Source organism: Hirundo rustica, chromosome Z, assembly GCF_015227805.2.
Source record: "Hirundo rustica isolate bHirRus1 chromosome Z, bHirRus1.pri.v3, whole genome shotgun sequence".
NCBI lineage: Eukaryota > Metazoa > Chordata > Aves > Passeriformes > Hirundinidae > Hirundo > Hirundo rustica.
The window spans coordinates 11415536-11428989 of NC_053488.1; the positions used below are offsets into that span (position 1 = coordinate 11415536).

The 13454-nt window shown below is 36.0% G+C and overlaps 1 protein-coding gene across 7 annotated transcripts in view; it reads left to right on the plus strand.

Annotated features, from left to right (window-relative positions):
* Positions 1–13454, plus strand: part of PDE4D (phosphodiesterase 4D) — a 313664-nt gene that overhangs the window by 295029 nt on the left and 5181 nt on the right. For all 7 annotated transcript variants that reach the window (XM_040089575.2, XM_040089578.2, XM_040089579.2 and 4 more), the window contains 5 exons: positions 4666–4759; positions 8444–8616; positions 9595–9693; positions 9783–9947; positions 11552–11651. In XM_040089575.2, coding sequence (XP_039945509.1) covers positions 4666–4759; positions 8444–8616; positions 9595–9693; positions 9783–9947; positions 11552–11651 — 631 coding nt within the window. The remainder of the gene's footprint in view (positions 1–4665; positions 4760–8443; positions 8617–9594; positions 9694–9782; positions 9948–11551; positions 11652–13454) is intronic.

Sequence of the window (13454 nt, forward strand, 5' to 3'; positions counted from 1 at the left end):
GTCCACAGCAAGAGGGGCTCTGTGTGCTTCCTCCCAACACAACTAGCTGCTTCTTTAAGCTCTTTGTTATTGAGTAAAGGACTCTACACAAAATTTGTAAAATCTTCTACAGTGTAAACAACAACAATAATATATAAAGCAAGCTGCCCAAACTTGCTCATGGTCGTGAATCAACTCTATTTTGATCTTGAAGTTTGTGTTTCCTTCTAACGTACATTCAAATCCTTCCCAAAAAATGTATCAATGCTCTGGTTGCCATCTGGGAACATGGTTACTCCAAAAGTTTGTCTGTGTTTTTCTATGTATCTTTGCTGACATCAGAAAAGTATCACCTTATTCAAAAATACCCCTCCATGTGTATTCATCATAGGCTGACAGCAGTAATATAAATGCAGAGATGTTCACACATTGGGCTTCAGCCCAGAAAGACCTGAACTACAGACCTCTTCTTGGGAAGTGAGCACAATTTAGGAAATTGCTCTCAGTTCATTACCATTAATATAGGTACCTTTATTCTCATGTATTACAGTTTTTGCTACAGCAGATTTCTTAGGTTTATAAAGACATAAAGGTGCACATCTACTTTTTTCACTTTAGGGACATTTTTAATGTTATTTGAATGCTCTGCTTCTATTTGTGTGGAAGGCTCTGCATCTTCTCATCACCTCCATCCCCCTAACCCCAGCTGAGATTAAAATATAAAATAAATAGAAACAAATAAAATTCTAAAAATTCAGCTTAAGGAAATATTTTTAGGTGTGTTTTTTTTTTTTTTTTTTTTTTTTTTTTTAAGAGTAGAGTTTATGGCTCCATTGCTCTGACATCAGTATTTGGCAGTGAAGAACTGTATAATTGGTTTAATGGACATTTTATAGACAGTTCATTTCCAGAGGGATTTTCTGAGGTAATAGTCAAGGACTGCGGTATTCCAAGGGGATGTAAGTGTCATTTTTCCAATCTAAGAATGCCTAGAGGGAGGTGTGAAAATCTTTCTGAGAAAGAATACAATATGTGCATAGATCAGCCAAAAACCTCTGCTTCCTCCCCATGCTGAGCTCACAGTATCATAATTAAAGTGTATGGTTTAAATGTTAATAAATAACAAGAATTTTGATCTTTATGATTTATTTTCTTGAATTTGGAAAGCATATGGCATTCAGATTTTTAAAATTCTTATTCAAAACACTGTATTTAATATTTCCTGCTGTTAGGAACATGGTGGTTTTATGTACTTGTTTTGAACATAACGTGCAAAGGATTACTTCCAGGAGGCCAAATGATGAGATTGTGGATTCTAGCCAAGTTTCAAGCACTTAGGGATATTCCTTAGATAAATAAAACAGCGTTTAAGCTTAAATCCATGTTTAAACATGGATTTTACCAGCTTCTCTGGTTGGCAATAAGTGCTTGTGGGAGCCATGTGAGAGGCAAAATTCCATTGTAAAGTAATTGTGCAGAGCTCTCTAAATATGTGGATCTTTGAAACAGTAATTATGGGTGCACATATGGGTGCACTTGGGCCCAACCCAAATCTTTGAGAAATAGGTAAAAATGGTAAAAAATAATGAGGTTAAATTTGATTTTGCTGTTTTGCTTGGTTTTTTCCTTTAAAAAAAAAGATTTTTCCCCTTAAAATGGCAAGTTATTAAACATTAGGGGTTTGAGCAACATGCAGATACAGTGAAACAGAGTATAACCAGCAAAAATGCCTGACTATCTTGACTGCTGTTTGTCACTAATGTTTTATTTTTTGATGTTCTCAAAGAGCATCATTATTCTGCCTCAGAAACTGCTGTCTGCATATGGTCTTCAGCTTCATCTGATTCAATGGCAATGGCATTTGTAAGGCTTTGTTAGATAATTAGAAAATCAAAACAGTTCTCTAAACTCCCGCTTAGTCCAGAAGTTTTCAAAATAGATGTCAATTAAAGTCTTGGTCCTGTGGCGTCAGCAACATGTGAAAGAGTATGAGGAAATCATGCAGCTACAGTTCTTCAAAGCCAAAGGCATCTCCAATTGAATTTGCTCTCAGCAGGAGGGCCTTGCAGAGGCTGAGGGACTTGTTTTACTTTATACCCTTGTTCAGCAGTAACACAGACTATTCTGCCATTCTCATGCAGATGGTTGGGTTTTCATGTTCTGCTGACTTGTGGGGTGATGAGAGGTGGGAAGATGAGCATTTGCATCAGACTAGTGGGGAACACAGCGTTAGAAAAGACTGTTATGTGCCTTCCATTTGTTGTGGATATTCATACAATAAATACTGAGCTGAAAATTCTTAGAGAACATATGCTCCATAAGTTCCATAAGATGATTCCCAGTATGCAATAACAAGCCTCTCTACCTACTCCTTGCAGTTTAATTTATTATTTGGGGGGGAAAAAAGTCCTTCTTGTGTCAGATAGCTGCAAATGCTGATTTGTTGCTCTTTCAAAGCTGGGAAACTTTTAAGAAGACTTTCTGAAGAGTACATGCCAGTGGTGGCTAGATGGTCTTTTTTTTCCTGGCTGGAATATGACACAATTAGTGTTTTTCTGCAGCAGAAACAGCATCACCAAGTTGGGCATTATGTAGAAGGGTTTACTAGGAAAAAAACAGGCAGATGAGGACCTATTGAAGTCAGGATCCAGTGAACTAGCTATTTAAATTAAGGAAGAGAGAATATTGAAGCAGTAATGGATAAACTGATTACATGCCTAGAATGTCATAATACAGTTTTGTCAACTCCTGACATTTTATTAAGATTCCTATACACAATATTTAATTTGAAGCTGAAGTCTCTGGATGTCTCTGGATCTGGAGCCAAGTTATTCCATGATGTCTTCAGTTTTTGTCTTATGTATTACATTTTCTCACCTTTTGTGGGAACAGAAGAAAAAGTGTGTAAGTGTGACTTAAGTGTGTTAAGTGTTTAAAAGTTTAGAGACAGACTTTTAAAAATGGTCTTGGGATTTTTTGGGCTAGTTATTTTACTGCTTGGTAAACTTGGCTTGATTTTTCAACATTTGACATTTGTGACAAACATTAGACATTGCTAAGAGATTGAGACTGGTTTTGTCTAGGATGAATAGCTCTGTAGTCCTCATAGTATGTGTACCTGTATTTGCGGTATGGTTCTAATTTCCAGACGTGTTGAGCACTTCCTAGCACATGGATATATCTGAGATCGAAGCTGAGCCTTTGGCTTGTGACAAAAGTAGGATTCAGTCTTTGTAGCTCTGGAATTTCCTGAGGCGATCACACATCAAGATGGCAGGAAAATGCAGTGGCTAATGGTTAGAAAGTTTTATTAAAGGTAATTCATTGTGAGTAATATGGTAATTGGTGGCTTACAAAGATATTGTGCAGTAGATAACGCCTTTCACTATTCAAGGCCACTTTGAAGAAATAGCTTTGATTTCAGTGGAATGGAAATAGGATGGTTAATATTTACTATTAGGTGGTTTATCTTCTTTGAAGAAGAATGAATTATATATTACCGGTTTTCAACATAGAGGAATGTTTACATGTATATACTCTAAGGGTAGTTATTTCTTGATATAATAGATAGTCATGACTGCGTGAACAAGGTAAAAGGTGATGCTGAAAGTGGCACAAATCATTTGGCTTTGTTAAGAGAAAAGATGACTGAGAAATCTAACAAGAAAATGAAGGGATGGCACAATAGGAGGCAAAATTCAGTAGTGACAGATGCATGCTAATTTACATTGTTAAGAGCTGTTTGAATTGTTAGTAGGTATTGCTGCCTTCTGTTTGTTGGTAATATTAAGGCAGAGCTATAGTCAGTGAAAATGTGTCTAAGACAGTGAGAGTTGTATTATGCAATTAACCTGTCAAGCATAATACCACAGGATATCATTTCTCCCTGGAGTCTAGAAGGAATCAAGAAAGACCCAGTGATGTGTACCTAATTAATTATACATTTAATGGAATATTAGTTTCTGGTTCGGTCCTTTAGAGTGCCTAGTGTGAATTGCTAACTAAAAGGAAATAGAAGATATTTCCACAGATGGGTACTTTCTACCCCAATATTTCTTGGAGATGCTTGCAGTGTTCTGAGATAGTGGAATAGTCAAATCATTGGACTGGTTGAATATAATAATTTTAGGTCAGAGACAACAAAACCTACCTCTTTTCATATAGGCTATTATGAAATCAATAATATATTTAGATTGTCTGGGGCAATGTTGTCAAGCAATTTTGAACAGATTAATGATAGTGGTAAGAGAGACTTGAAATGTTACCTAATGAATTGCAAAAAATGCAAAAGTAGATTAATTTACAAATCTTGTGAGAAGACTAGTAGAGAACAGCTCCTACATAAATACATTTGCATTTACTTTCCAAATTAAAATAAAAAAATTGGAAGGGCAATAAGACAAATATTTTAACTTTTGTGAGTGCAAATGCCTTAGAGTTTTCAGTTACTGGATACTGTGCCTTAGTCATTGAATCACTGTGTTGTATTTTAGAAGGTTAAGAATGACATTGTCCAATCCAAGAAAAAGTTGGTACATGTGATTTCTGCTTTCACAGTTGTTTTACTTTAGTATATATTCTTAATGCCATGTTCTATCCCCAGTTATAAAGTGTCTGCTTTTTCTTATCCTAACTAAAATATATCTTGATGTAACTAACTTTACATTTTTTTGTTTTCTTTTCCAGTTTAAAAGAATGCTCAACCGTGAGCTAACCCACCTCTCTGAAATGAGCAGGTCAGGCAATCAGGTCTCAGAATATATATCAAACACTTTCTTAGGTAAGACTATGAAGAGTTAACTTTTTTTCCCTTTCGGGGCTTTTTATACCTTTCTGGGCTGTGTTAGCGCCTAAAAGCAAGTGGTTTCCATATTAATTTCTGCTTTCAGAAACTGTGCATTTAGCATATTGTTGTCAGCATTTGTGCAGAGAGATCAGGTTAGATCCATTTCCTCACTGCTCAATTAATTTGTGTATGTTGATTTCCCTGTGTGTGTAATTACAGCTAAATATTCATGTACATATTACAACTGCTATATTGCTACCATATTAAGAAATTAATATAATGACTTATGGAGAATCACAGAGATTCACAGAATATTTTGAGTTGAAAGGGACTCACAAGGATCATCAAGTTCAGCTCTTAAGTGAATGGCCGATACAGGGCTCAAACCTACAACCCTGGCTTTATTAGTGTCATGCACTAACCAACTGGGCTAATCTCAGAGTGGTAATTATATGATATATATATATTTATATATTAAAGAGAAAACTATATTTTCCTGGCAGAATTACTGAAGAGGTTTCAGTGTGCTAGAAGCACATATGCACATATGCACATGTGCATAACCTCATCAAATCTCACAGCATGCAGTTAAGATATTTTAGTATTCCCTGCCTGCACATGAACAGTTAGGTGCATGCAACTAAACAAACATCTGAATAGACTTCTTCCAGGAAGATTTTTGCAGCTCAAGATCTTGGCGTGCTGGGATGTGAGCATTAACAAAAGCCCAACACAGTATTACAAAGAATATGGTTCCTTCACCATGGCTTTTTTTTTTCCCCCCTAAAATGCATGAAACTCAAGAAAATTTCATTCGTTATTATTGATTTTGAACATGAAAATAAAGATACTATACCAATCTCAACACATGTTTTGAGCAAAATACCACTGATTCATGAAGACGGTGTAATAAGAGAGGCACAGTCAAATACATCTAAATTAGGATAAGAAGTACTTTGAAAAGTTACAGTCATACATGTTAAGCTCCATCCTATTCTGTGTGACATACCACGGTTGGTGCTTCTTGTGGCTTTTTTGAAAGAAGCGGGGTTTCTGTAAAGTACGGTTTATCCTGCCGCCATGGATGTGCGTGTTCAGCTGGCCCGTGGCGGCAGGAGTGAGCCAACGGCTGTAGCACAGCAGGGATTCAGACAGGGGGAGAGGGGTAAGCCTCTGTCATGGACCACCAATGTTGCCCAGCTTTGGATGCCCTGAAGACCACAGTGTGCAGTTGCCTGAAAGGATGACCCACTTAGGCTGTGGAGACTGTGATGCCAGCTTCTGCTTGCTTTCACTTGAAAGCTTAAGGCTTGCTTTGGCAGGGTAAAGAAATGCATCCATCAATCTTTCACATGAGATCTCAGTCTCGAGCAGAGAAAGGGCTGGAAAGGCAATCACTTCTAATTTACTGAACCATGGGTACTGTTTTCTGTCTGCATGAAAAACTAGATACTTTAAATTGTAGGCACAATAGTGAAAAATTATACGTAGCACAATAGTGAGAACACCTCATCTATAGATATATTGCTTAAATATTTTCAAAATATGCAGTTAAGAGTATAGGTTCTGAACATCTATGTAAAGAGAAAAACTTTCTCTCCCTAAAAATACTTAATGAGATTATTTATTTTTTTTACCTCTTCAATATCTACAAACTTTCTCATATTTGTAAGTTAGGAAGGTGTCATGAGAAAACAGGGTTTTCTGTTCTTATTTAAAAAAAAACAAAAAACAAAAAAAAAACACCACAACAACAACAAAACCAAACCCAAACCAAACTATTCCGCTTTAGGTCTATATGGATGTTTGAAGTTATTTATAATGACAAGAAATATGATCTGTGTATAAGACATAAGGCTCCTACACTGTGTATAATAATATGCAATATTTTTCTTTTTCAGCATTATTAACCTGTTTTCTATGAATGGAAAGTGTTTGAGAACCTGCCATTGAGCATAGCATAAACAGGGTCAAAATGGCATGGCAAGCTGGGCAAGACGGGCACAGCCCAGTGTGCTTGAAGTTACAAAAGCAGGGGCAGTCCCAGGGAGTTTCTCCGGAGATCTAAAGACAGACACTTCCTTTCACTTGAGTTATTCTGACAGCTCAGCTTACGAACCTCTGTTTGATGGGTCTAAACTTTGTGCATATGACTGAAACCATAAACATCAAAGCACAAGTCACAGTTCCTCATCTGCTGTCATTTTGCAGCAGACAAAGGGTGCCGTGCTCTGCCATTCCTTTTTCTCCTTACAAGGGAAGTGGTCAGCTATGATGGGATAGTCGAGGGACTCAGTGCTGCAGGCTACAACCTTGTGACATTTCCAAAGTCTCTTCTTCATTGAGATTTGTTTGGAATTTGAGGTGTCCATTAAGTGTATCTGCTAAAGGGTAATTAAAAAACAAAAACAAAACCAAAAACACATGCAACAAGGACTTGCTAACCTTATCTGGTTTCCATGTCTGTATTGGAAATGAATATTGCGGAAAGGAAAAAGTGCATGTGTAAAAATCCCAAATTTTCTTATTTTCTTTTCAAATTTTATTTTAGTTTAAGGTGTTTTTTGCTGTTTTGGCTCATCTCCTGTGTCAGAAACATCTTTTCTGGATTTTTGTGGTTTTACTGATATATTCCTAGAGGTCTAAAAAAGGTGGAGGTACATTTCAACAACAACAACAACAACAACAACAACAACAACAACAAAATTATATATATATATATATTGAAGGGAGTCATTAAATTCTAGTTTGAAATACAGTATGAATAAAAGGAACAAAAAAATAATTCATGTTCCTAGTAGGTTTTTCAGAAAAGTCCTTCATTTGCACTAACTTGGGTGTCTTTGCAGTAGATGTTTGGAGTGCTCCACAACCCCACACTGTTTTTGCAGCAAACATGCGGCAGTTGCCTAAATATACTTTACTTCCTGTTTAATTATTTGCTAAAGTTTTGCTGGCACATACGTTGATAAATTTTATCAAGTGATGCTGCTGATACTGCTGTGGAGGCAAGAAAGCCCACAGGAAAATTCAGAGGTTAACAAAGCACTTGTTTTGTCATTATTATTGGCTCTCTTTGGGAGGTGCAGAAACTCTGCATTGGTGGCATGAACTGCCAGCAATCCAAAGTACTCCTAGATGTGGCTGGCAAAAGGCTTTCCAAGTTGTACTGTCGTAGTAGACAGGACCAGTCCACAAGTAAAAATCCTTCCAGTCCTGAAAAAGTTTTCTAAAGGTTTATATGAGGACACACATGGGCAGGTCTTTTGAAATAAAATTTCAGAGAATGTTTCTCCTGAATAAAAGAAACAAAGTTATTTTTTTCTTGCAAAATGAGTTCTTGTGAGGTTGTAATAACGTTTTTTATACTGAGATGATTGACCCTTTTTGCTGCACTAGGGTTATGGCAGAAGTGGTAATCAGACAGTCACAAGTTTCTTTTAAAGCCAATTCAGAAATAATGAGGCAATTTGAGTAAAAGAGATCTGCCTGTAGTGAAGTATAGGTCTATATTTAACTTTCCATGGGTTCAGTGGTCTTAGAAAAAAATCTATTGCAAAATCTTTTAAAAAATTTTTCTAAGTATTAAGACGTCCATAAGGTACAACTCAACAATGGATTTTATAATATTTATAATTCTTTTATGATTTTTTTCTCTTTTTATTCATTCCTTTGAAGATAAGCAACATGAAGTTGAAATCCCTTCTCCAACACAGAAAGAGAAAGAGAAAAAGAAGAGGCCAATGTCCCAGATCAGTGGAGTCAAAAAACTCATGCACAGCTCCAGCCTAACTAATTCCAGTATTCCTAGGTTTGGAGTTAAAACAGACCAAGAAGATGTCCTTGCCAAGGTAGAGAATGTATACATTCTTGAACTTACATAAAAAGAGTGTGGACTTTTCAGAATTATTCCATCCTCTGCTTATACACATTGATTTCAAGCTGCAGGACCAAGCATTGATGTCACTTGAAACAGTTTGAATTTGTTGGAGTTAAAGAATAGCAAGTAAAATCAGAATCAGACCATAAGCGTTAATTTCAGCATGAAGACAATTTCATCTGGAGATGGAATGTAAATTAGAATTTTTGTATGAATTAAGAAAGCTGCCTATTCATAAATAGCATCTGAAGATTGAAGAGTAAACATATGTTGTAATGTCACAGGAATGAAAATATATAGATAGCAAACTTATTTTTTTAAAAAAAATATTAAAATATGCACAAAAAACGCATAGAGCTACCCTTTCTGTTTTCACCTGTATCATTTTATGTACATCCTTTATCTTATTTCTTAATGAAATTTCTTATTATTTTCTGCACCAGCAGCTAACTACTTGGCAATAAGAAAAAATTGGTAAAAAGGGATTTTTGATCAAGTTCTGCATTTTAAAATATGCCTATCCTCACATTTTCAGGAATCTTATTTGAAGAGTCTTTCTGAGAACCAGGGAGAGAGCAGCAGAATTGCAGCATCTCTGGGGGTTTTCTCCTCACTGAACTTCATTGTCCATGGACAGTGAGATAGCAAAGTGTGTCAGTTAAACTCAGTCAAGATACTGTCGAATTTTTCCCCCTGGAGCAATCCACTTAAGAAGCAGTCTTTCCTGCTTAGACAAGTAAAATCCAAAAAATGGTAATATCAGAGGTAAATTCTGATATTGCAAGATTAGTAGCAGCTGCAGTTTAGATTTTAGCTCTTGCAAAGTTTAGCATGTAACTTGCACAGTGGCCAGGTTTAAATAAGTTCTCTGTTTATAATTGCTTCTCTCAAAAATTGCAGGAATTTTTGTGTTAGGTTTCAACCTGTTCATTGCTTGATTCTATTCTAGGAACTTGAAGATTTGAACAAGTGGGGCCTTCAGGTTTTTAGAGTAGCAGAGTTATCTGGAAACAGACCTCTGACTGTCATCATGCACACTATTTTTCAGGCAAGTAGGAGCAATCATGCTGCTTTCTTTCTTATCTTGGAGACTGTTCTGTGTTTTGAAATCTAATTGTTTTTCCTTTACTTTTATAGGAGCGAGACTTGTTAAAAACCTTTAAGATTCCAGTAGATACCTTAATAACTTACTTGATGACCCTGGAAGACCATTACCATGCAGATGTGGCATACCACAATAACATACATGCTGCAGATGTTGTTCAGTCAACCCATGTCCTTCTATCAACCCCAGCATTAGAGGTAAACTACACTGAAGAAAAAGGTGGTATTTGAGAGAGAAGGGGATACACTGAGAGTCTTCTAAACTAATTATTAAAGATCTTAGTTTATGTGATGGTTTTAGAAGAAATCTTAGAATTTCTTTAATGGATTCTTTTATTTTAAAGATATTTTGTGAGGATTGAAGTTACATGTAAATATTGTGCAGAAAATATGACATCTTTTCAGTTTAAATAATCCAGATTTTTGCTATCATAACCTTTTTCACTGTAACACAATGCATACCTTGTTTCCACCATATTATTATTTACGCGACATCCTGTTCTGTAGTAATTTCCCATGTGGGACTCTACCTAGCACTAAGTAAGTGGAATTTCTTAGGAAAGTTTATTATGATCCAGAAAGACTAGTTTTGTATTTATTTCTAAGACAGATTGGAACATATACCAAATTTTCACTGAACTACCTCTTTTCTTACCCCCTCCCTTCCCCCTCCCCATAAATAATTCAAAATTGTTAGGTAAAAAAATTAATCTGTTCTTTTTGTAGCAATCCTCTTTGTGAAAAGTTCTTAAATCTCTGAAGGAGGTGAAAGCTGGAGATTTTCCCTCTTTTAAGCACAGTTCAGGTCTTAACATAGCAAATGTTGATGTTAATATATCCCAGCAAATGGTTAGAAAAATTCAGGTAAAGGAAATGGTAGAAATTTTATTAATTCAAAAGGATTTACCTTCATTTTTAAGAAAGGCTGCATTTTCTTATAATAGTCAATATTTTATGTTACTGAATACATGTTTTACCCTCTTCTTAAAAAGAGGGTTATGAGCGGACTTTGAGACTGTTGGTAGGTTTGGATCCTCAAAGACTTGGAAATCTCTTGAGAAAGACTTTCTTGCTCTCAAGAAGAAAGATCAGATAATGCTCTTAAAACACCACTGGCTTCACCACACAGCTGAACTAGTCATCAATAAAACTTTGGAGTTTTTTCCAGTTCAGCTTTAGCTAGTGAAAAGACAATGTCTGCCCAGTGCCACTGCTGGTCTATGCGCTTCTGAGCAGTCCTTGATCAATTTTGAAAACATTTGAATCATGTGGGTGCTTCTGACAACAGGACACTGGGCTCAGTGACATTCCAAATCCATTGCAGTCCTCTTTTCCTGTCTTCCTAATAATGTCATACAAATGGAAAATCAGTGAATACTGAGTGAGATAGTCTGTCACTATTTCCTTTGGCATTATATAGGAGGTAGGCATCTCTAAAGTGCAGGACAATACATAGGAGTCAAGCTGAATATTTAACTTTAATTTGTGCCGTAAGTTAGGAACCTGTACTTAATAAAGGTGGATTTATACACAGACCGAAGTTGAAAATACTTTAGTTGTGACAGAATTTAGTGATTCTCTACAAATCACTTTGCTTTAGCCAAACTTGAAATATTTATGAAATTTTACATAATTAATGATTTTACAAAGAGTTTGATGGCTTGTGTGTAAAGTTTCTAGAGCTCATGGTATATTTCAAATGTGTTTTGCTTGTTCACATCCAGATTCAGAGCAGAGTTCTTTTTATTGAAAACACTTTTCCACTGGTTGGTGATTGTCATTTCTGTTTCATGGTATTCTAGGCGGTGTTCACTGATTTGGAGATTCTTGCAGCAATTTTTGCCAGTGCAATACATGATGTGGATCATCCTGGGGTTTCAAACCAGTTTCTTATCAATACAAGTAAGTTGGATGCTTATTGGTTTTCTCAAAAATTTGCTGTGAGATCTGCACATAGCACTTGAAAAATACACAGTCCATTCCTTGTTTGGTTCCATCTCTAACTTTTCTCAGTAAATAGATGTATGTTTATATTTTAAACCTGATATTACTCTGCATTATTTTGTAACTTTAGAAGTAATTCACATAGTACATAGTAGTTTAGAAGTAATTTACATAGCAAGAATTACTGAGGTAGGAACTATAAACCAGGCATTGTTTCAATGTATTGCATGTTGTCTCTCCTGGAAATATAGTTGATTTACCTTGAATAAATAACATTTTAGGAAGAGAATGAGGGAAGATTAAAAAAAAAAAGGCAAGAAAAGAGTTTATGTGTTTATATTGGAAACATGTGACATGACCAAGGATACAAATTCAGAAAGCAGAAAAGCAAGTTTCTTTTTAACAAACAGAGACTCAGGACAATCTCTGCCTGGATCCTGTACTTGGCTTTTGATATCTCATGCCTTGTAGACTGAATTTCCTCACCCTGTTTCTGCAGCTATGATAAACCCATTTAGTTATTTTCTGACCCTAATATCATCTCCAAATTTGAAAGCCAGTGTACTTCTTCATTCCTCAAGGCTGTTGTCTGCAGCATCGCTGCACCTCTACCCTCTCCCTATTCATCTGCTGAAGAAAAGACATTCTTAACTTTATTGAACCTGATTGTGACATATTTACTCAATGGTTTGTTGACCCAGTGGCAACCTGGGTCATAATCCTATCCTTGGATTTTGTTGACTTATTTTTATCAGTGGGTAGCACTTTGTACATCAGAATTTGTAAAAGTTCCATCATACTATGCTTCCTCTGCTCTCTGACAGCTTCTCCTTTTACGATAATTGACCCAGAAGTACAAAGTTTAAATAATACTAATAATCCAGCCACAGAGGAAGAAAAAGCGGCAGAAATGGAAACATACCTAAGGTTGTGTATTTGCCCCATCTGGCTGCACATTTATAGATACTGTCACTTTCCGCATATGCGTGAATTTATTTCACAGGTGTTAAAATAGAATGACCCCAAATCAGCAGTAGAGTTTGAAGAAGGAGCTCCGCCCCGACCCATTGCTGCTGTATATTCAAATAAGACATGCACTTCAGTGTAGCCTGCACCCAGTTTTGTTTGTCTCAATGGCCTAAGGGCCACCCCATAATGAAATTGAATTTGCTGACTCATCTGCATGGAAGAGGATTAAGATTGACTCGGGGTTTTTTGTGCTTTGCTGAGGACCAGTATAGTCCAGCAGTGTAATACAGGCAGAGACTGAATCAAGGTTTGCACAAAAAAGAGTGTATAATACCTGAATTCTTAAGAGTAGCATACGTAAGTACAGATTTTTTTTTTTTGCTTGTTGAGTCAGAAATTGAGTACCAGATTATATTGGTGGTTCCAAGGTTCTATGAGGAAACCAATTAATTGTTTTGTTTAATGTTTAAAATGTTTTTAGTGTTAAAAAGGATTGACTTCGTTGAAGGGATGAGTAGTGGTGCATAAAGATCTTACTTCTAGTTAGATAGATTGAAATTCAGCTAATGTAGGAGTCATACTCACACTGATAATTACCAGCTTAGAAAATATATGTTGTTTTTCTCAATTCAGCTTTTGATGAAGGAGGCTTACGTGTCAGTCAAGAAAAACACTAATTGAAACTACTGTTGCAAGGCTGAGAGAAACAAAGAGATTTTTTTTCTTTTAAATTGTCCTGTGCGCAAGGAATAAACTGCAGGGACAGAGACAGAAAAAGATCATCTAATGTTG